Source organism: Trichomycterus rosablanca, chromosome 6 (genome assembly GCF_030014385.1).
Source record: "Trichomycterus rosablanca isolate fTriRos1 chromosome 6, fTriRos1.hap1, whole genome shotgun sequence".
Lineage (NCBI taxonomy): Eukaryota > Metazoa > Chordata > Actinopteri > Siluriformes > Trichomycteridae > Trichomycterus > Trichomycterus rosablanca.
This window is the reverse complement of record NC_085993.1, coordinates 25602237-25625423: the sequence shown is the minus strand read 5'-3', so window position 1 is coordinate 25625423 and position 23187 is coordinate 25602237. Positions and strand designations below refer to the sequence as shown.

Below are 23187 nucleotides of genomic sequence, written 5' to 3'. Positions count from 1 at the left end.
TCCAACACCATTAACCTGATAAATCACTGTTTTTAGTAGAAATGCTATTTCTACATAGCAAAAACTTTACTTGAAAGTGTAGCAGAGTAATGAAAACAAAACAAACCCAACAATTAGGACATGCATGTCGCTCATTCTGAGTAATCGAAGCATTGATTGAAAGGGGGTTGTTCAAAATAATAGCAGTGAGGAGTTCAATTGATGAAGTCATTCATTCTGCAGAAGAACGGGTGTCAATTTTGGCCCTTAATTAAGGTAGGAGGGTGGCAAATGTTGCACAGGTTGGTCATAGCACATTTCCTTTTGAAATACTGGGTAAAATGGGTTGTTCCAGACAACATCCAGAAGAACTGTGGAATGTAGTCTAATCATTATGGATACCTGTTCAGAGGTTCAGAGGTCTACTCCATGCAACACAGATCTCGGAAACAATTGTTATGCCACTAAATATTAGTTCAGTAATTTAAAGTAAAGTGAAACCTCAAACATTTTTTTCAGTTTATAGATCATTTTTTTGAGTTTTTAAAGAAAAATGCTGGCACAGCTATTTTTTGAACAGCCTAATATTCATTTTTCTTAATTTTCTGTAAAGGATTAACACAAACTGGCTAAATGTTGTGAATGTTTTGATTTAGAATTTAAAGTGTAGTATTTTCAGTGCAGTTGCATTTATGGAAATAAAAGTTATTATAATGAATTTGTGCTTTATTCACTTTTTTAAAATCACTGCTATTTTTTTGAACACCACTGTATGTAAAATAAAATGATTTCTAACAAAAGTTTTAACAAGTGAAAAGCATGGGGAATTTGATGATCTTTCAGTCCAGTCTGTGATAGAGTGATCCCCATCATTCCCAGATTCACATCATATCCAGCACAAACTGCATTGTTGGCATGGTAGCCTCAAACTTGGGTTTGGCTGATAAATACAATTGTGTGTTTTCTTCATAGCAGTGGAAATTGACTTCATGTTCATAAATAATTTTTCCTCATGAAAAAATGTTCAAATAACTGAGGTTCCAACACTGACTCCTGAGGAACACCATACTTTACTTTTGTAGTTTCCAAGCATTTATTATTTACATGAACAAATTGGAAGCGGTTAGTCAGATAACATTTAAACCAAGAAAGTACAAGTCCTTTAATACCTACTGTATTTTCTAGCCTATCCAATAAAACATTATGATCTACAGTATCAAACTTTTCACTAAGATCTAATACAACAAAAGAAAAGAGACAAATCTGTTTGTAAGTGGACATTAATAGATCATTAACTACCCTAATTAATACAATTTTAGTACTACGATTGGGTCTTAATTCTGATTGAAATGTTTGATGAATACTGTTTCTGTGTAAATAAGAGCATAATTGTTGGGAAACTGCTTATTCTAGAGTTTTGAAAGCAAAGAGTTTGAAATTGGTCTATAATTAGACAGCACACATGAATCAAGATTAGGTTTTTTAAAAAGTGGTTTAATAACTGCACATTTAAACCATTTTGGCACATATTCAAGGCTAAGAGATGTATTTATTAAGGTAAGCTAGTGCTCTACAATAGCAGGGAGTAAATATTTAAGTATGCAGATTAAAATAGGGTCAAGTATGCATGATGACTGGTTATTCAATCAATGCAGTTAGCTCATGAGATTAGATTAAAGGAACTTAATTGGATGGCATCATTGGATAAGCCACGATCATCACTCATGCTGCTTCAGGTAAATTGTTGCCTAGGCAAGGAGGCACACTTTAAATTTTAAGTCATATTTTTCTATCTTGTCATTAAAGATTTTTTTTTTAGAAATTGTCTCTAGTACAGTCAGATGGTATATTAGATCAATTTCTGTGCCATTACTAGTAAATTTGAATACTGTCTCAAAAAGGAGTCAAACCCCAAATCAGAAAAAAGTTACTGTTATATACAGTATGAACCCAACATGTTTCATTTTTGGTGTGGTCAACTTAATTATTTAATTTACATTAATGTTTGCATTTCAAGCCTGCAAAACATTCCAAAAAAATTGAGACGGGCGCCACTCGCTGTTAGCTTACTTACAGAATTGCTGAGACAAACAATTAGTGTTGGTGTGCTTTATACCTGCACGGTGCACCATGTCAAATTTGAAGGACTGTAAATCTTCCAGCTTTAGTTTCAGTTATAATAAAAAATACTGAAGTCATTCCGAGTTCATTAAAAGATTACACACAGAGAATGCCTTATTGCCATTTTCTGATTGTAAATGTAATTACCTTAGGCATTTGTTTAAAAATTATAAAAAAAAACATCTTATTGTCTCTCACGTCCTGTTGTGTTTTACAGCGGTCATGTGTCTACTAAAACTATTAATGAAACCGTATTTAAGAAATAATTAAAAAAACAATTACGTAAAATTATTGCAATGCTTCCCTCACTCTCACACATATCTTTTCCCATGATAGGCCTTGTAGCCAACATAGACCACCACCATGCCCACCATCCTATCTCTGTCACACACACAGGCCCCAGACCATTTAAATCTTAAGTTAGCACTGAAATGCGAAAAATTGTTCCACTGTTTACTACTATTTAATTATAAAACTATAATAAATACCTTAAACAATTAAATTAAACTTTTGTGATATTTTCCTAACAAAGATATCTTCCCCATGTTCAACACCTCTCTCACCTCTTCTAAACTACATCTTCACACATTCACACTCACACAGCTAAAATTTGTATTGATGATGGTTATGGTGATCCAAAATTATTATTTTGTGCGTCTAGGTTTGACTTTTTGGTTAAATGTAAAATCCACTTGGGATAAATGTCAAAACAAAAGAGCTAACCGTTGTGGTTCCTACGGCACCTAAATTGTACATGATCTTACAACAGCGGTTTTACTGTCACTTAGTACTAATCCAGCTCTACCATTTCATGTTCAAAGAGATAAGAAAAAGATTGCATTCAACCTCTATGAGTATCTGACATTTTGACTCTGTTTTGATCTCATAGGAAACCCACAGTTTGTGCAAAATCTTAAGGATTTAACAGCACTCTTAAATGACTGGTCTGGATTTCTACAAAGTTTTATTGCACACTATGGGAGAGGGTGTCACTGAAGCTCAATTGATGGATGAAGTACCCCCTTTATGTCAGTGTAATGATTTTTCATACAGTAATGTTCAAAAAAATAGCAGTGACTTAAAAAAAAGTGAATAAAGCACAAAATCATTATAATAACTTTTATTTCCATAAATGCAAACGCACTGAAAATACTACACTTTCAATTCTAAATCAAAACATTAACTAAATGTAGCCAGTTTGTGTTAATCCTTTACAGAAAGTTAAGAAAAATGAATATTAGGCTGTTCAAAAAAATAGCAGTGCCAGCATTTTTCTTTAAAAACTAAAAAAAATGTATCTATAACATGAAAAAATGTTTGAGGTTTCACTTTACTTTAAATTACTGAACTAATATTCAGTGGCATAACAATTGTTTCCGAGATCTGTGTTGCATGGAGTCGACCAACTTCTGGCACATCTGAACAGGTATTCCAGTCCAGGATGATTAGACTACATTCCACAGTTCTTCTGCAATGTTGGGTTTTGCCTCAAAAAAACGTGTTTCAGACGTCAGCCCACAAGTTCTCTCTGGGATTGAAATCAGGGGATTGGGTTGGTCACTCTATTACCTCAATCTTGTTTGTCTGTAACCAAGATGTTTTGGGTCATTGTCATGTTGAAACACCCATTTTAAGGACATTTCTTCATCGACATAGGGCAACATGATCTCCTCAAGTATTCTGATATATTTAAATTGATCCATGATCCCTCGTATGTGATAAATAGGCGTAACACCATGGTATGAAAAACATCCCCATATTATAATTTTGTACCACCATGCTTTACTGTCTTCACAGTGTACTGTGGCTTGAATTCAGTGCTCGAGGGTCGTCTGACATACTGTCTACGGCCACTAGACCCAAAAAGAAAAATTTTGCTTTCATCAGTCCACAAATGTTGAGCTATTTCTCTTTGGACCAGTCAATGTGTTCCTTGGCAAATTTGAACCCATTCAGGACACGTCTTTATCTTAACAACGGGACTTTGCAGGAGTTTTTGCTGGTAAATTGGCTTCACTTAATCATCTTCTGTACTTACTGGTAACTTCAGATGTTCCTTGATCTTTCTGGTGGTGATCATTGGCTGAGCCTTTGCCATTCTGGCTATTCTCTGATCCATTCGAACAGTAGTTCTACGCTTCCTTCTGCGTCTTTCAGGTTTTGGTTGTCACTTTAAGGCATTTTAGCTGAGCAGCCAATAATTTGCTGCACTTCTCTGTATGTTTTTTCCCTCTACAATCAACTTTTTAATCAAAGTACGCTGTTCATCAGAACAATGTCTGGAACAACCCATTTTACCCAGTATTTCAAAAGGAAATGTGCTATGACCAAGCTGTGCAACATTTGCCACCCTCCTACCTTAAATAAGGGCCAAAATTGACACCCGTTCTTCTGCAGAATGAATGACTTCACCAATTGAACTCCTCACTGCTATTATTTTGAACAACCCCCTTTCAATCAATGCTTCAATTACTCAGAATGAGTGGGATGCATGTCCTAATTGTTGGGTTCGTTTTGTTTTCATTACTCTACTACACTTTCAAGTGAATTTTTTGCTATGTAGAAATATCACTTCTACTAAAAACAGTGATTTATCAAGTTAATGGTGTTGGACTGCTATTTTTTTGAACACCACTGTATAAATCATTTTCATTCCTGCATTTCAGGTCTGCAACACATTCCAAAAAAGTTGGGACAGTAAAGCATTTACCACTTTGTAATGGTGTGGCACTTTGTAGTGGGTAGCACTGTTGCCTCAGAGCAAGAAGGTCCTGGCTGTGATCCCCAGGTGGGGCAGTCCGGGTCCTTTCTGTGTGGAGTTTACATGTTCTCCCCATGTCTGCATGGGTTTTCTCCCACAGTCCAAAAACATGCAAGTGAGGTAACTTGTCCATGACTGTGTTTGATATAACCCTGATCCTAATAAACAAACAAACAAACCATTTTGTAATGTTGCCATTCCTTTTCACCACACTTAAAAGACGTTTTGGCAGCAAGGATATCAAGCGATTTAGTGTTTCAGGTTTTATTTTGTCCCATTCTTTCTGCAAACACGTCTTAAGATGTGCAACAGTACGGGGTCGTCGTTGTCACATTTTTCGTTTCAAAATTCTCCACACATTCTCTATTGGGGACAGGTCAGGACTGCAGGCAGGACAGTCCAGTACCCGTACCCTCTTCTTCCACAGCCATGCCTTTGTAACGTGTGCAGCATGTGGTTTTGCATTGTCTTGTTGAAAAATGCATGGACGTCCCTGGAAAAGATGACGTCTTGAAGGCAGCATATGTTGCTCTCGATGATCTCAATGTACTTTTCTGCATTAATGCTGCCATCACAGAAGTGTAAATGACCTTTGCCAAAGGCACTGACACAGCCCCATACCATGCCAGACCCTGGCTTTTGGACTTGATGATTGCTGATAACAGTCTGGATGGTCCTTTTTGTTTTTGGCCCGGAGCACACAACGTCAATTATTTCCAAAAAAAAGACCTGGAATGCTGATTCATCTGACCATAATACATGTTTCCACTGTGTGATGGTCCATTCTAGATGCCTCAGAGCCCAGAGAAGTCGACGCCGCTTCTGGACATGATTACAATAATAATTTTCTGCACAGTAAAGTTTTAAGTGACATTTGTGCATGTAACTCCACATTGTAATGCTTGACAAAGGTTTGCCAAAGTAATCCCTTGTCCATGTGGTTATATCAGCTATTGTTGAGTGGCAGTTCTCAATGCAGTGCTGTCTGAGGGATGGAAGATCACGGGTGTTTAGGTTAAGCTTGCACCCTTGGCCTTTATGCACTGAAATTCCTTGAAGCGTTTAATGAAATTATGCCCTGTAGAGGGTGAAATATGCAAATCCCTTCTAATCTTTCTTTGAGGTACATTGTTTTTAAACATTTCAAAAATGTTCTCACACATTTGTTGATAAACTGGAGATCCTCTGGCCATCTTTGCTCATCAAAGACTCAGCCTTTCCTGGATGCTGCTTTTGTACCAAACCATGATTACAATCACTTGTTGACATCACCTGTTTGGAATCGCATCATTATTTAGTTTTTTCACCTCATTACTAGCCCTAAATTGCCCCTGTCCCAACTTTTTTTGGAATGATTTGCAGGTCTGAAATGAAGGAATGGAGGTATATTAACAAATGAAATGAAGTTGAACGGACTTGGGTTCAAACTGTCTGCAATCAAATAAAAGTCAAAGCAAATGTAAGGAACACTGCATTTTAATTTTATTTGCATTTTCCATACTGTCCCAACTTTTTCTGATTTAGGGTTGTAATTAATAAATTTCACATGATGCTGTAATTATACTTGCAAAGAATAAACTACATAAATATTTATTCAGTGTACTTACAGATGGAGCTTAAATAGTAACCTGTGTAAACTGCATTAGATAAATGCTTTTAAAAATAACTACTAACAACTAATCAGGTGTCTCCCTGTGTTTCACCTAATGAGCTCTGGGTTAAACTTTAGCACCCCCATGACCATAATTATAATAAGAATCAGTATTGGGACCTCTATTTACACTACATATGCTACCATTAGGAAGTATTCATTAGTATGGCATCAGTTTTTACAGCTATGTAGATGACACACAGCTGTATATATCAGCCAAACCCAATGACATTAACACAACCAGTAAAATTGAAGATTGTGTAAACGACATAAAAGACTGGATGAACTTTCTTTTACTTAATTTAGATAAAACAGAGGTATTACTTGTTGGATCTAAAGCAGCGAGAGACAAGTTGCCTAAAGTGGTGATAAATCTTAACACTTTCTCTTTTTCTTCCAGCTCAGAAGTAATAAATTTGGGTGTCACAATACAGTAGATTCAAATCTTATGTCTGATGACTCGCATGTGACTCACTTCTGATCTTAATCTATCGGACATTCAATCTCATGCTTCTGCACAGAAAAATGCTGTTTGGAAAAATGCTGGCTGTGTTCAATGATGGAGTTTGAAAATTCCCAGGAGGAAAACCATGTTTGCCAAAAGATCTGTTCCCATATTATGCCAAACTGACACACGGGAGGGACCAATTGTCAAAAGGAGGCATGATTGCAGCACTAACAAAACACAATTTATGCACAAAATATTTTGCAACAAATGTCTAGTGTGCATCACTAACAATGTGGAAAGAGGCTTAAAGGTCACTAGAGCTGGACACCCCATTCCTGAAAAACCCTTTGATCATGTACAAATGGACTTAATTGAATTGACACCCAGTGAAGTAAAAAGAAAAGTCTGGTCATAGTTGGCACACCTACCTGGGCTCTATCATCAGCAGCAACCTGTCGCTTGACAGAGAAATCGACAAGCTCATTGCAAAGGCTGCCGGTGTGATGTCCAAACTGAGCAAACGAGTGTGGGACAACAATCTGCTGACTCTAAACACCAAACTCAGGGTGTAATAGGCCTGCATCCTCAGTACCATGCTGTATGGCAGTGAATCCTGGATGACCTACGCCAGGCAGGAGAACCGCCTCGAAAGCTTTAATCTCCGCTGCCCACGGCAAATCCCCGGCATAATGTGGAGAGACAAACACACCAACACCACTGTCCTGGAGCAAACTGGCTCACAGAGCATGCATCTCCTCCTCCGTCTGTGCCGACTGCAATGGCTGGGTCATGTGCACCCAATGAAAGATGTCATGTACGGTGAACTGGCCACAGGACGTCATCCAGTAGGCCGCCCGGCACTACGATTTGGATATGGATGCCAATGAATTGTTAACAATATGACCCACAATTTAAAAAAAAAAAAATGAACTTGGATAAATTAAGTTTGTGAAATTAAGTTTCATTTATAAGAGAGAATTGATGGAGGTTCTTTACTGCCAAAAAAAACTTCATGAGCAAAATAGTTTAACATTTTAGAAACGACCTTTCTTAGTGCAAAACTGAATTCTTATTCTGAGAATTCTCTGTGCTTAAAGATGCAAGGCCAAACAATACTGAAAGCCTGTGACCTGGCCTATGAAACACAGTTGTTGTCTTTATTTTCTCAACAATTACTGAATGTTGGCAAAAAAACGTGACAAAATGACATAACACAATGGTAAATATGCCCCTGGTCCAACTTTATTACTTGAGATTTTTTGTATATATGGTCATTTAAAAATTGATGGTTGATACACATTTCAATAAAGTTGAGTAGTTAAACCTTTAAATAGCTTGTATTTACTGTTTTCAACTGAATGCAGTTCTGTTTTTTAGACAGGTCAGCAAAGCTGTCAAGACTGTAGGTTGGCAATTTTTATGGATCCCAGGATATTCTCTGCTGCTTTTTAATTTCTTCATAACAGATTATTTTATCCCCAGCTTTGAACTCAATCAACTTGTCCAAAGACAGACCACACTCCAAACCAGTCTTCACAACATGCACATCATCTTTATGATGTTTTAGAGCAGTCAGAGATCCTAGAAATAAACATGTCTATTAATTAATCAAACAATAAAATCTTTTTGCTTAAGGTAAATCAACATTATTATAAGCTGTTTGCTTCTACCTTTAAAAAATAGTATGATGTATACCTGTCCAAAGAACCTCTTTGCCTCTGATAAGTCTAAATTTCATCTTCTTGTCCAGCTGACCCTTCTGGACTTTACAGCCAGCCACAGGGACTTTCTTCTTTCCTACTGTCACATCAAATGTAGCCAGCACAGAGGCCTCTCCTAGTAGTGCATGCACACACATGCACAAATGGGGGAAGAGAATAAGAGAATACAACAAAGTAAAAACAAAAACTGGAAGGGAAAAAAACAACACAAATAGTGGTACTTGCTATACAGAACAACATTAAACAACAGAACAAGCAGTACTACTGACAGAATTTAAAACTATGTATTGTAAATAACCTTAAGATACATTTTTGGGTATTAAAATCTGGATTGAAAATTCTGAAAATATGCTATTTTAATTAATAAAGAAATTACTAATTATACTTTAATTAACCAATAGAGTTATTATTAGTTGTGATTGCAGAATGTAGTAGCACTATTGTTATCCTAGTCTTATCCTAGTATGATTGCAGTAGTTTTTTTTTCCATTCAGGAGTCCCATTCACTTCTATGAATTTTTTGAAAGACACAACGATCTATACTTTTGCTCAACCAATTCCGGATATACAGTGCCTTGCAAAAGTATTCAGCCCCCTTGAACTTTTCAACCTTTTGCCACATTTCAGGCTTCAAACATAACGATATGAAATTGTAATTTTTTGTGAAGAATCAACAACAAGTGGGACACAATCGTGAAGTAGAACGAAATTTATTGGATATTTTAAACTTTTTTTAGAAATAAAAAACTAAAAAGTGGGGCGTGCAATATTATTCAGCCCCTTTACTTTCAGTGCAGCAAACTCACTCCAGAAGTTCAGTGAGGATCTCTGAATGATCCAATGTTGACCTAAATGACTGATGGTGATAAATAGAATCCACCTGTGTGTAATCAAGTCTCCGTATAAATGCACCTGCTCTGTGACAGTCTCAGAGTTCTGTTTAAAGCGCAGAGAGCATCATGAAGACCAAGGAACACACCAGGCAGGTCCGAGATACTGTTGTGGAGAAGTTTAAAGCCGGATTTGGATACAAAAAGATTTCCCAAGCTTTAAACATCTCAAGGAGCACTGTGCAAGCGATCATATTGAAATGGAAGGAGTATCAGACCACTGCAAATCTACCAAGACCCGGCCGTCCCTCTAAACTTTCAGCTCAAACAAGGAGAAGACTGATCAGAGATGCAGCCAAGAGGCCCATGATCACTCTGAATGAACTGCAGAGATCTACAGCTGAGGTGGGAGACTCTGTCCATAGGACAACAATCAGTCGTACACTGCACAAATCTGGCCTTTATGGAAGAGTGGCAAGAAGAAAGCCATTTCTCAAAGATATCCATAAAAAGTCACCTGGGAGACACACCAAACATGTGGAAGAAGGTGCTCTGGTCAGATGAAACCAAAATCGAACTTTTTGGCCACAATGCAAAACGTTATGTTTGGCGTAAAAGCAACACAGCTCATCACCCTGAACACACCATCCCCACTGTCAAACATGGTGGTGGCAGCATCATGGTTTGGGCCTGCTTTTCTTCAGCAGGGACAGGGAAGATGGTTAAAATTGATGGGAAGATGGATGGAGCCAAATACAGGACCATTCTGGAAGAAAACCTGTTGCAGTCTGCAAAAGACCTGAGACTGGGACGGAGATTTATCTTCCAACAAGACAATGATCCAAAACATAAAGCAAAATCTACAATGGAATGGTTCACAAATAAACGTATCCAGGTGTTAGAATGGCCAAGTCAAAGTCCAGACCTGAATCCCATCGAGAATCTGTGGAAAGAGCTGAAAACTGCTGTTCACAAACGCTCTCCATCCAACCTCACTGAGCTCGAGCTGTTTTGCAAGGAAGAATGGGCAAAAATTTCTGTCTCTCGATGTGCAAAACTGATAGAGACATATCCCAAGCGACTTGCAGCTGTAATCGCAGCAAAAGGTGGCGCTACAAAGTATTAACGCAAGGGGGCTGAATAATATTGCACGCCCCACTTTTCAGTTTTTTATTTCTAAAAAAAGTTTAAAATATCCAATACATTTCGTTCCACTTCACGATTGTGTCCCACTTGTTGTTGATTCTTCACAAAAAATTACAATTTCATATCGTTATGTTTGAAGCCTGAAATGTGGCAAAAGGTTGAAAAGTTCAAGGGGGCTGAATACTTTTGCAAGGCACTGTATTATCTCAGGGCAGGCCTAAAACCATAAAGTTGTTTAGAGCCTAACTCGATTATTTCTCTTTTTTCCCCTCTCATTCCTCGTTGCTCCCATTTATTCCTATTCATTTTTACCCCTACCAAAATTCATGCACAAATTTAGTGCAGGTCAAGTTCTAATTCACAAACCAAACTAACCTCCACACCTCTTTTTCTCCTTATTTCCCATCCTTTGTTCCTCCTATTCATTTTCATCCATGCTCAAGCCCTAGATATTAATTCACCTGATAACCACCAAACTGGATGTAGTCGTTCAGTGTAAATCAACAAGCTCTAATACACAGACATACTGACCTCATTTTTCATTTACACAATTACATGCCTAAGCAAAAGTATTTACAACCCCACCAAATATGTGCTTGAACACAGTCACACAACTGTAGAAAGTATTTACACCCCTCATCCCACATACATACTTACATACACCATAGCAACCACCAGAAAGCACCCTAGTAACCAACTAGCAACATCTTAGCAACCATCTAACAACACCTCAGCAACCACTTGATTTACCTTGGCAACTGCCAAGCAACACCTTAACAACCACCTAGCAACAGCTTAGCAAGCCCTTACCAAATAACCTTTTAACAAAGCAACTGCCTAGCAACAACCTAGCAACCTCAGGACTCTTCGGCACACTGCATAGAAAAACAATTAACCCACTACCAAAACAACCTCATAAAACACCTTAACAACCATGGAGTACATATTGGCAACCTCTTCAGGAAGTTAACTTATGTAGTTATTTTTCAGTAGGCATTCACACTACTGTTATTCTATAGACTTATTAGTGTCATTGCATTATAAAATCACACAAAAGGAAAAATAAATAAAACTATTAAATAACAATTATGATAGTCTAATGCAATGACGTTAATAATTAGACTATCGAATAACAAGTGTGATTGCATTAGACAATCCCACAACTGTTATCTGATAGTCTTATTATTAATATTATTAGTGTGATTCATTCATCCCTCCTTCCTCCTATTTACTCCCATTTATTTACCCTAGCAACCACCTAAAATATCTTAGTAACCACACACAAACACTTGACTGAGCTAAAGTATTTACATTCCCACACTAACTACATGCTTACACATACACTCACCTGTCTGTGTGTCTGTGCAAGCACGCAGTTGGTGTAGGTGCAAATACTTTTTCTCAATCACCTTTGGATGTGAATAAAGTGCTTTTATTTTTGTATATTTGTTATGCCAAATGGTTCTAGACCATTTTACAACATGTAAAACAAGAAAAGGAAAACAGTTTTAAATGAACATTTTGTATTTTGTATTTTTTGAATGATAATGGATTTGAGAAACTTATCACTTATGTAAAACATTAATCCCACTCCTTAACTGGCAGTACCACCTTTAACTGCAACAGATGAAACCAAACACTTCTGGTAGCTCATTAGCCTTTAATATCTCTGTGTTTGTAAGATTGGATGGCTTTTAAGCATTAATCACCCATTTAAAGTCATGCCAATGCATAAGTCTGTTTTAAATCAGACCTTTGACTAGGCCTATTCAGAACCTAAACTTTGCTTATGTTTGGAGTCTTGCAATTCAGGTCACAGACTGATAATAGGACATTTTTTTAGACAGCAGAATTTATAATAGGGTCAAGTTACACAGGCCCTTATGGCATCACACTAACATGGTTGCAAACTCTATTTACAAATTCTACTACAAAGAATAGTATGTAGTGATAATGTCAAATAATGTAGTGAAAATCGCCACATGGGCTCAAGAAAACTTAGGAAAACCATTGTCACACAATCTACCACTGCATCAAGAAATGCAACCTGAAACCAGTAATGCCAAAATGTCACGTTTCCATCAACTACATTTATGCAAAAAAATTTTTTACATGACACGTCAACGCACAACGGTTTTTGCTTTAAGTGGAATTATATTTACAACCATTTGCCATCTTTTTATGGTTATGTTGTTTGCAGCTAAGAGACGTAGGGCAGAACGAGCAATGGCCCATCAAATGTGGGCTCAAATCTCCATGCCATAGCGACGTTCACCTCACATCTGGGAACGTAAACGCACTAAACAATTTTGGGAGCACATTGTGCAGAACCATTTTTCAGACGAGCTTTGGATCAAGAATTTCAGAATGTCAAAATCAGCCTTTGATAAGCTATGCACCATGATCGACCCGATCATGGTGCATGGTGCATCTGTAGAGCCAAAAGTTTACAGTCACCGGCCACCCGTGCCAACTGAAAAGAGGATTGCTATTGCCTTGTACAAGCTGGCCACTTGTGCGGAGTACAGGGTAGTGGGCAAGACGTTCGGCGTAAGCGTAACAACAGTTCACCGTAGTGTATACTCTGTATGCCAAGCAATAACATCAAAGCTAATGAAACATTAAGTCGTATTACCAAATGCGCAGGAGGCAGAGGAAATAGCACAGCGTAATTATGCAGCGCACCACATACCACAAGTGTACGGTGCACTGGATGGTACACACATTCCAATCCGGCCTCCAGCAGTCGGGTACAGGGACTATGAAACGTCATGGTTTATTCGCAAAACCCATTTCCATCCCCTTTTTTCACATGTCGGCGATGCGATATTCTAACTTTTCCACTAGTTCAAGCGTGAAAACTTTTTTTGCGATATTTGGGTCTTTTTTCGAATTTTGAGCTTTTCCATCCAGGTTTTTTAATGCGCATTTTCAAAATTCGCAAAAAGTTGGTGGATGGAAAACCCTCTAAAGAGAAAGCCATATATCAGTCCTATGCAGAAACACTGTTTTCTGGGTCCAGACTCATTTCCGGTGAACTAAAAGACAGTGGCAACATCACATTTTCGCTTGTTTTCAGTAGCTTTCCACTTGGACTCGGCGGGTACTTATGCTAGAATAGTTTGTTTGTTTGTTTATTAGGATTTTAACGTCAGGAAACGGTAGTTTATCTTCACACAAGGTTCATCAGTTCACAAGGTTATATCGAACACAGTCATGGACAATTTAGTGTCTCCAATTTACCTCACTTGCATGTTTTTGGACTGTGGGAGGAAACCGGAGCTACCAGAGTAAACCCACGCAGACACGGGGAGAACATGCAAACTCCACACAGAAAGGACCCAGACCGCCCCACCTGGGGATTGAACCCAGGACCTTCTTGCTGTGAGGCGACAGTGCTACCCACTTAGCCACCGTGCCGCCCTGCTAGAATAGTACATCTACGTCAGACGTCATTTCCGGTAGTGTGCTGTAAACTGTAAACTGGTTGTTTGTAGCTATTAGCAGCCAGCAAGCTAAGTAATTTTTCAAACTTAAAATTTATATTGCACTTGTGAATGGAAATTTTATATTTTATTAGTTATTTGCATCAAACTTATACGTTTCTGCTTTCTTAGTTCAATTAGCAGAGGTAGAAGAGACTTTTGGAAGGTTACTTAGGGGCAGAGATATGTTGACCTTGGCATGGGCTTCTTGCTTCCGTGGGAATGCATGGGTGTCAGGATGGTGTGTGCGGGGGTGCACGCGCAGTTTTGATACGGGTGCATTCTTGTGGAGGTACGCCATGTTTCTAACAAACTGACTTGGATGATAAGCAAGTTTGATGTGGAAAGTTGACCTTGAGTTGGGTCGCTGAGAAGAGTTAGCCTGAAGGGGCAGTAAAGTGGGGTATAAATACTGTGATAGGGCAGACAGGAGTGGTCCTCTCTCTCTGTAAAGCTGTGTGAGCGGTTTGCATTGAGGTTGGCCCTCAGCTGAGTAATAAATTGATTATTTGCTTTTATCACTATCCCGGTTGTCTGTGTCAATCTTTAAGGGTTATTTTGAATTCCCACAACACACTGGTAATTAATATTATAACGTTTTTAAATATATGGTGTTTTACTCCATTATATTAAAGTAGAGCCTGTGTGTTTTGACATAAATTCCTATACGTATTTATGTAATATGTAGATTAGTATTTAATCTGACAGAGAACATTTTAGTGTTAAAAGGGCACATTTGGGCTTTAGAAAAGTTATAGTGGGAAATGCTTAGAAACAACGTTAGCAGACCTGATTGCCACTTGTTCACAGGTAGAGCTCCCAATTCCAGCATTAAAGCCCTTACATTGGTGAGGCTGGGTGATGGAACATAGATTTTTAACAATTTTTATTTATGTCTGCACTAATAATATACATTTAACACAATCTGAAGTTACAAAGAGTAATGTTAAAGGAGTGTGTAAGTTAGCTAGTAAAATGTTCAAGGCAGTTGTATTCTTTGGCCCCTTACCAATTAGGTGCACTGGCAAAATCTACAGCAGGTTATTGTTGCTGAACTGCTGGACGTCTAAATGGTGCTCAGAAAACAACATTGCTTTCGTATTTTGTATCTCCAATTCACCTCACTTGCATATCTTTGGACTGTGTGAGGAAACCGGAGCACCAGGAGAAAACCCACGCAGACACGGGGAGAACATGCAAACTCCACACAGAAAGGACCTGGACCGCCACCTGGGGATCGAACCCAGGACCTTCTTGCTGTGAGGCAAATATAACAGTACCAACTTACTGCTGTAAACATAACTAATGACATTCTTAATATCACCCCTTGGTATTGACACAGACAACCACGTTGTTTACCACAAAATGATGATCTCAGATCACTCTCTCCTAATATATGAAGTATGTTTATCTAATGATATTCAGCTAAATCGCTTTTAAGTGCACTATTACATCTGTAACTTTGGGTGCTAACTAGAACTGGAAAGTTTGATCATATTAGCCCTGTTCCATCATCTCTGCAATGGCTGAAAAATTCCACATTAATTACGAAATACTTTTATTATACTTTTACTAACCTATAAAGCCCTACATGGCCTGGCTCCACTGTATTTGAGTGGATTGAGCACTACAACCCTTTACTTCGTTCACAGGGTGCAGGGTTTCTTACATAGCCCCACAACTTTGCCTGCCTCTGTTCGTGATTCAGACACAGTCTAAATGTATTTATTTACTCAGTCTCTCTTTACTTACTTACTCTTTACTTTCTTTACTTAGTCTTTTGATGAGTCTTGCCAGGGATGTTTGGCTTCAATTCTGGGGGTCTGGGTCTGGGCAGTCTGGTGCTCTTATGTTTTGTTACTTTTGCTGGCCAATACATGTTAGCTTCTGGCTGTGCCTGGTTTCGACCCCTAGGACAAGAACAGCCCACCCCAACTACAGTGAGGAAGTAAGTATTTGATCCCCTGCTGATTTTGTAAGTTTACCCCCTTACAAAGACTTGAACAGTCTATAATTTTTATGGAAGGTTTATTTTAACAGAGAGAGACAGAATATCAACAAAAAATCCAGAAAAAAAACATTAAATAAAAGTTATAAATTAATTTGTATTTAATTAAGGGAAATAAGTATTTGATCCCCTACCAACCAGCAAGAATTCTGACCCCCACAGACCGGTTATGTGCCCATGAGGCACACAAATTAGTCCTGTCCCTGTATAAAAGACACCTGTCACAGAATCAGTTTCTTCCGTTCAAATCTCTCGACCACCATGGGCAAGACCAAAGAGCTATCAAAGGACGTCAGGGACAAGATTGTAGACCTGCACAAGGCTGGAATGGGTTACAAGACCATCAGCAAGAAGCTTGGTGAGAAAGAGACCACTGTTGGGTGCTATAATTCGAAAATAGAAGAAATACAAGATCACGGTCAATCGCCCTTGCTCTGGAGCTCCATGCAAGATCTCACCTCGTGGGGTAAGAATGATTCTGAGAAAGGTGAGGTCAGCCCAGAATTACATGGGAGGAGCTTGTCAATGATCTCAAGGGAGCTGGGAGCAGAGAAATGCTGGATATGACCCCAAGAACACCATCCCCACTGGGCATTTCTCTGCCTCCAAACACGGCGAGTGGAGTTGATGCCAAAGAGCTCAATTTTGGTCTCATCTGACCATATCACATTCTCCCAAGCTTTCTCTGAATCATTCAGGTGTTCATTGGCAAACTTCAGACGGGCCTGTACATGAGCCTTCGTGAGCAAAGGGACTTTGCGGGCACTGCAGGATCTCAATCCATTACGGCGAAGTGTGTTACTAATGGTTTTCTTGGTGACTGTGCTCCCAGCTCCCTTGAGATCATTGACAAGCTCCTCCCGTGTAATTCTGGGCTGACCTCACCTTTCTCAGAATCATTCTTACCCCACGAGGTGAGACCTTGCATGGAGCTCCACAGCGAGGGCGATTGACTGTGATCTTGTATTTCTTCCATTTTCGAATTATCGCACCAACAGTGGTCTCTTTCTCACCAAGCATCTTGCTGATGGTCTTGTAGCCCATTCCAGCCTTGTGCAGGTCTACAATCTTGTCCCTGACGTCCTTTGATAGCTCTTTGGTCTTGCCCATGGTGGTCGAGAGATTTGAATGGAAGAAACTGATTCTGTGACGGGTGTCTTTTATACAGGGACAGGACTAATTTGTGTGCCTTTTGTGCACATAACCGGTCTGTGGGGGTCAGAATTCTTGCTGATTGATAGTGGATCAAATACTTATTTCCCTTAATTAAATACAAATTAATTTATAACTTTTATTTAATGTTTTTTTTCTGGATTTTTTGTTGATATTCTGTCTCTCTCTGTTAAAATAAACCTTCCATAAAAATTACAGACTGTTCAAGTCTTTGTAAGGGGGTAAACTTACAAAATCAGCAGGGGATCAAATACTTATTTTCCCCACTGTATATACAAAGGCACAGAGTTTGGGGGTTCTAGGTCATAGAGATTTGTGGTGATCAGTTATGTTGGATTGTTGTCATTTTGCCTCTCGTCCAATCACTCAGGTTTGTAGACAGTGGGGGAGGTGGGCACTGCTGTCCTTTGAAAGCCCTCATGACTGTTTTACCTCCTAGTTCTTCCTTTCAGTTATGCTGTAATAATTAGGGGTGCCGGTGTCTTATGCAGTTCTCTCTTATCACATTTTAACTACATCTTCTGTTTTGTACCCCAAGGTGATTTTGACGGGAACCTGTTTACACACTTGAGGTTTAAAGCCTTTGCAAGTTTGTTGTAACAATGCTGCTTCTGCTAGCTATTACGAGATGTGACCTATTACAGATTGGACTGAATAATAAAAAAAACTCAATTTTTTTCCTTTTCACTAGTCATAAATTTTTTGTTTAAATTATTTTGTGTACGAGTTGTTTAAATAAAATTTATTTTAATCATCCTCCAGGCCACCCAAGAAGGATGGACCCAAGAAATTTAGCACAGGTACTCAAAAAAATAGCAGTCCAACACCATTAACCTGATAAATCACTGTTTTTAGTAGAAATGCTATTTCTACATAGCAAATAATTTACTTGAAAGTGTAGTAGAGTAATGAAAACAAAACAAACCCAACAATTAGGACATGCATGCCACTCATTCTGAGTAATTGAAGCATTGATTGAAAGGGGCTTGTTCAAAATAATAGCAGTGAGGAGTTCAATTGGTGAAATCATTCATTCTGCAGAAGAACGTGTGTCAAATTTGGCCCTTATTTAATTTAGGAGGGTGGCAAATGTTGCACAGCTTGGTCATAGCGCGTTTCCTTCTGAAATATTGGGTAAAATGGGTTGTTCCAGACATTGTTCTGATGAACAGCATACTTTGATTAAAAAGTTGATAGTAGAGGGAAAAACATACAGAGAAGTGCAGCAAATTATCGGCTGCTCAGCTAAAATGATCTCAAATGCCTTGAAGTGAAAACCAACACCTGAAAGACGCAGAAGGAAGCGTGGAACTACTGTTCAAATGGATCGAAGAATAGCCAAAATGGCAAAGGCTCAGCCAATGATCACCTCCAGAAAGAATTAGGAACATCTGAAGTTACCAGTGAGTACAGAAGATGATTAAGTGAAGCCAATTTACCAGCAAGAACTCCTTGCAAAGTCCCGTTGTTAAGAAAAAGACATGTCCTGAATGGGTTAACATTTGCCAAGAACACATTGACTGGTCCAAAGAGAAACGGCTCAACATTTTGTGGACTGGTGTAAGCAAAATTGTTCTTTTTGGGTCTAGTGGCTGTAGACAGTATGTCAGACGACCATCGAGCACTGAATTCGAGCCAAAGTTCACTGTGAAGACAGTAAAGCATGGTGGAACAAAATGATGATATGGGATGTTTCTCATACCATGGTGTTATGCCTATTTATCACATACGAGGGATCATGGATCAGTTTAAATATATCAGAATACTTGAGGAGATCATGTTGCCCTATGTCGAAGAAGAAATGTCCTTAAAATGGGTGTTTCAACATGACAATGACCTAAAACATCTTGGTTACAGACAAACAAGACTGAGGTAATAGAGTGATCAGCCCAATCCCCTGACTTCAATCCCATAGAGAACTTGTGCGCTGATATCTGAAGCGCGTTTTTTTGAGGCAAAACCCAAAATTGCAGAAGAACTGTGGAATGTAGTCTAATCATCCTGGACTGGAATACCTGTTCAGAGGTGCCAGAAGTTGATCGACTCCATGCCACACAGATCTCAGGAACAATTGTTTTGCCACTAAATATTAGTTCAGTAATTTAAAGTAAAGTAAAACCTCAAACATTTTTTCAAGTTATAGATAATTTTTTTGAGTTTTTAATGAAAAATGCTGGCACTGCTATTTTTTTGAACAGCCTAATATTCATTTTTCTTAACTTTCTGTAAAGAATGAACACAAACTGGCAAAATTTTGTTAATCTTTTGATTTAGAATTGAAAGTGTAGTATTTTCAGTGCATTTGCATTTATGGAAATAAAAGTTATTATAATGATTTTGTGCTTTATTCACTTTTTTAAAATCACTGCTATTTTTTTTAACACTACTGTATGTATAGTTTGGGTCACCTGGCAATAGAAAAAAACACTAAATGCGGGATCACAGATTCAAAAATGGACTGTATCAAGCTTTGCTGTGTCTCCCAGCACAGTCTTAAGAACAATAAATTAACTTTAGGCCACAGGTTGTTACACAAGAGAGCTGGACAGGGCCGTAGAAGGGCAACAACCCAGGAGCAGGACTAAAGCAATTTAAATTAATTTACACCTGCTGATTATCTGTGGTAATAAAAAGTTTACACAACCCTATTACAAAGGTTTTTGTGATGTAAAAAATAACACCAAGGCGAATCAAAACTTTTTCAGCTTTTAACGTGAACTATAATCTGTACAATTAAATTGAAAAAAAACAAACTAAAATATTTAAGGGGAAAAACAAAAAATCCAGTAATGTGGTTGCACAAATATGCACAACCTTAAACTAATACTTTGTAGAAGCTAATACTTTGTTGATTTTTTGACAGCATTAAAATCTGGCTAGAAATCTATCAGCATGGCACATCTTGACTTGGCAATCTTTGCTCACTCTTCCTTGCAAAAGTGCTCCTAATCTGTCAAAATGCGAGGGCTTTTCATCTGCACAGCCCTTTTCAGGTCACCACACAAATTTTCAATTGGATTCAGGCCCAAAAGTTTTGTGACAAACTTGACTGATATTTTGAACTGTTTATACTCCCTTCAACCTTGACTAAAGCCCCAGTTTCCAGCTAAGAAAAACAGGTCTAAAGCATAATGCTGGCAGCACCATACTTTATTTTGTGATGCACAGAATTGTTTTTGCACCAAACTTACCTTTTAAAGTAATGGCCAAATATTTCAGCCTTGGTCTAATCAGACCATATCATTTTTCTACATGCTTTTGGCAGACAATGTAGGTTGTTGCAAAACATTGCTGGGCTTGAATGAATATTAAATATCTTATAGCCAGTATAATAAAATAGTTTGTAAATCCAAAGAAAGTCACAGAACTAATAATCGCTTACAAACAATAATATGGAACGTGAAAAATAAAGAAAGTAAAGATGGAATCAACAGTGAACATGAATCCGAAAATGGAGGAGAGGCTCACGTTACTCAACCAGATCAGTATTTAAATAATTTACATAAAAAAAGTTTTGTGCTTTTAGGACCAACATAATAACCATATAAAAAAGGAACTTGTCCCTCAAACAAAAACTTAACCAGCAATTAGCTAAAATCTTACAAGATTTAAAAGCAACAACACACAGGCTAAATGACGCAAAAAAAAAAGAAAAAAACGTTTTATGAATATAGAAACGTGGGACATCAAAGTGAGAGATACACTTGTTGAAGTTTTGAAAGTTTTTAGCAGCAAGAACTAAAGAACAAACTGACAGATTTTGATTTAAAGATAGAAAGAGCACATAGAGTGCTTGCTCCAAAACCTCAAGGCAGCATTCAACCAAGATCAACTGTGATTAATTTTCTTAAATATCAAACCAAAGAGTGAATTCTCTATGTCATCTGGAAATCCAAGTAAAGGATAAAAAACTGTTTTTTTGAATGGAGGTGATTCAGAAAAGGAAAAAATATTACAATATTAAAAGTGGTATAAAAGAAAGGGGCTTTCAGATTTCGTTTTCTTTTTAAACTGAGACAAAAACTGCGCAAAAAAACAGACAGGATTGCGTCCAAACACATTCGAGAGAAATTCAAGGGCTTTTACCAAACCACAGACTAAACATGGAGATCTGAATCACCTGCCTACAACAACAGCTTACTACAAAATATCTACCTATTTTACATGGGTACAAGGCAGCACATAACACTTTGTGGATTTTGATTTGATTTCTGTTTTGTAATGGCGAGGCCCTTAACCAGGCATATCCCCTCAATTAAAGACCACAATATGTGCCTCTATTATGTAAATTTAATTTAAAGTTCAGTTCTGCATTATTCTTATTATATTCTTATTCTGTACTGTCATATCTTGTTACAGTCACCAGGAAACAAACAGCAATGTCAGTAAGAATCCACAAAAGAACAATTTCTGAAATATGTTGACCTCCCTTGGTGGGAGAAGAACAAAACAAACAAGTATCTGCAAAGATCACAAAGAATGAAATCGAACATAATTACTTTTCAATAGTTTTAATTGGACACTTAAAAAGCTAATTAAAAATAAGGGTTTAAAAGGCAGGCTAAATTATTAAAATGGATAACATATGATCCAGACTTTAAACTGCCTCTAATAGGTGTTTTAGGGTATGGGCAGAAACTTGTCTAACTGCTTGTCTTACACAAAGCATAAGAAAAATGATTGAGGGCGCATTCACAAGAGAAGCATTTTGCGCTTCGCTCACCGCGAGCGACGCAAATCGCCGCGTTGCTTAGAACTTGGCTTGAGCAGTGCATTGAAATGTCATCAAAGTGTTCCACAACACAAATACACATTTATGTAAAAATAAAAACAAACATTAAATCCACTTTGAAAGCATCCACATACATCTGTGTTTAGCTGTATTTTCCTTACTGTTTTACTGTTTTAAATTTGTGTTATAGCCCGGGCTGCTGAGAAATGTTGAAAATCAGCTTTTTCAAGAGACTCTAAAGCTTGTTCTAAAAAAGGTTTAATGTACTAAAAGAACGACATAGGGACACTAAACTTCTGTCAGTTATTACTGGTCATAAGTTCTCTCTACAAATGAAATTTCTTGGTCGTTGTTTTAGTACTATAAGTCACATTAGGCTTTGTTCACATTAAGCACTGTTCATACTGCCTGAGTCGCTTTTACCACATCATAGCCATCATAACAGTTTGTCTCATTGGAGGTGCTTTAAAAAGGTCAGCAACAAACTGGGTCAAAGTTCAATCAAAAGAACTGAGCGGCACAGCAAGCACAAAAATTTGCTGCGCAATGCAGCAAAGGTACACAGTGCGAGACGCTCAGGGAAGTGCAGCGGCAAGCTACGCAGCACCGCCACACTCCATAGGAAACAATGGCACAGCCGGTGCAAAAGCGGTTTTGCTGCTTCTCTTGTTAATGCACCCTATCCCTGGGTCCACTGCACCAGTGTAAGGTCTGACAGTGGCGAAGATTATTATCCCGGTACCTAACAGCAGTCAGGTTACCGTTGGCCATCACATGAAGCTTTGTGCAACCTTCCAAGGATATGCCTTCCCAGAGGCACCTCCTTCCACCATCGAACTGGTCATGCTGGATGACGCTGCAGGCAACAACGATTTAATTGGGATGAGATCAGGCTCATTGCTGGTTACGACGGGCATGACCAATGCCCTTCATGTCTTGGATTGGATCACCTTTGTGAAGCCTTGGTGAATCCATGCATGGATGTGCGATTATTCCATTAGACCGCTGCCGAGAACGGTTGGCAGGGCTAGAGATTGGGTGCCAGGCTGCGTTACCAGCGCCTCAGCGCGGCACGAGCAACACTGCAAAGCGGCCCTCGGAGGGACCAGGGCCTATGCAGAAGAAAAAGAGA

General features: G+C 38.3%; 1 protein-coding gene across 1 annotated transcript in view; it reads right to left on the bottom strand.

The window, feature by feature from the left end:
- Positions 1-8180: 8180 nt before the first annotated feature.
- Positions 8181-23187, bottom strand: part of mtif2 (mitochondrial translational initiation factor 2) — a 56468-nt gene continuing 41461 nt past the window's right edge. Inside the window, exons 13-14 of the mRNA XM_062996774.1 lie at positions 8656-8796; positions 8181-8541 (exon numbers count right to left, since the gene is read on the bottom strand). Of these exons, the coding sequence (XP_062852844.1) occupies positions 8378-8541; positions 8656-8796 (305 nt within the window). The 3' untranslated portion in view covers positions 8181-8377. The remainder of the gene's footprint in view (positions 8542-8655; positions 8797-23187) is intronic.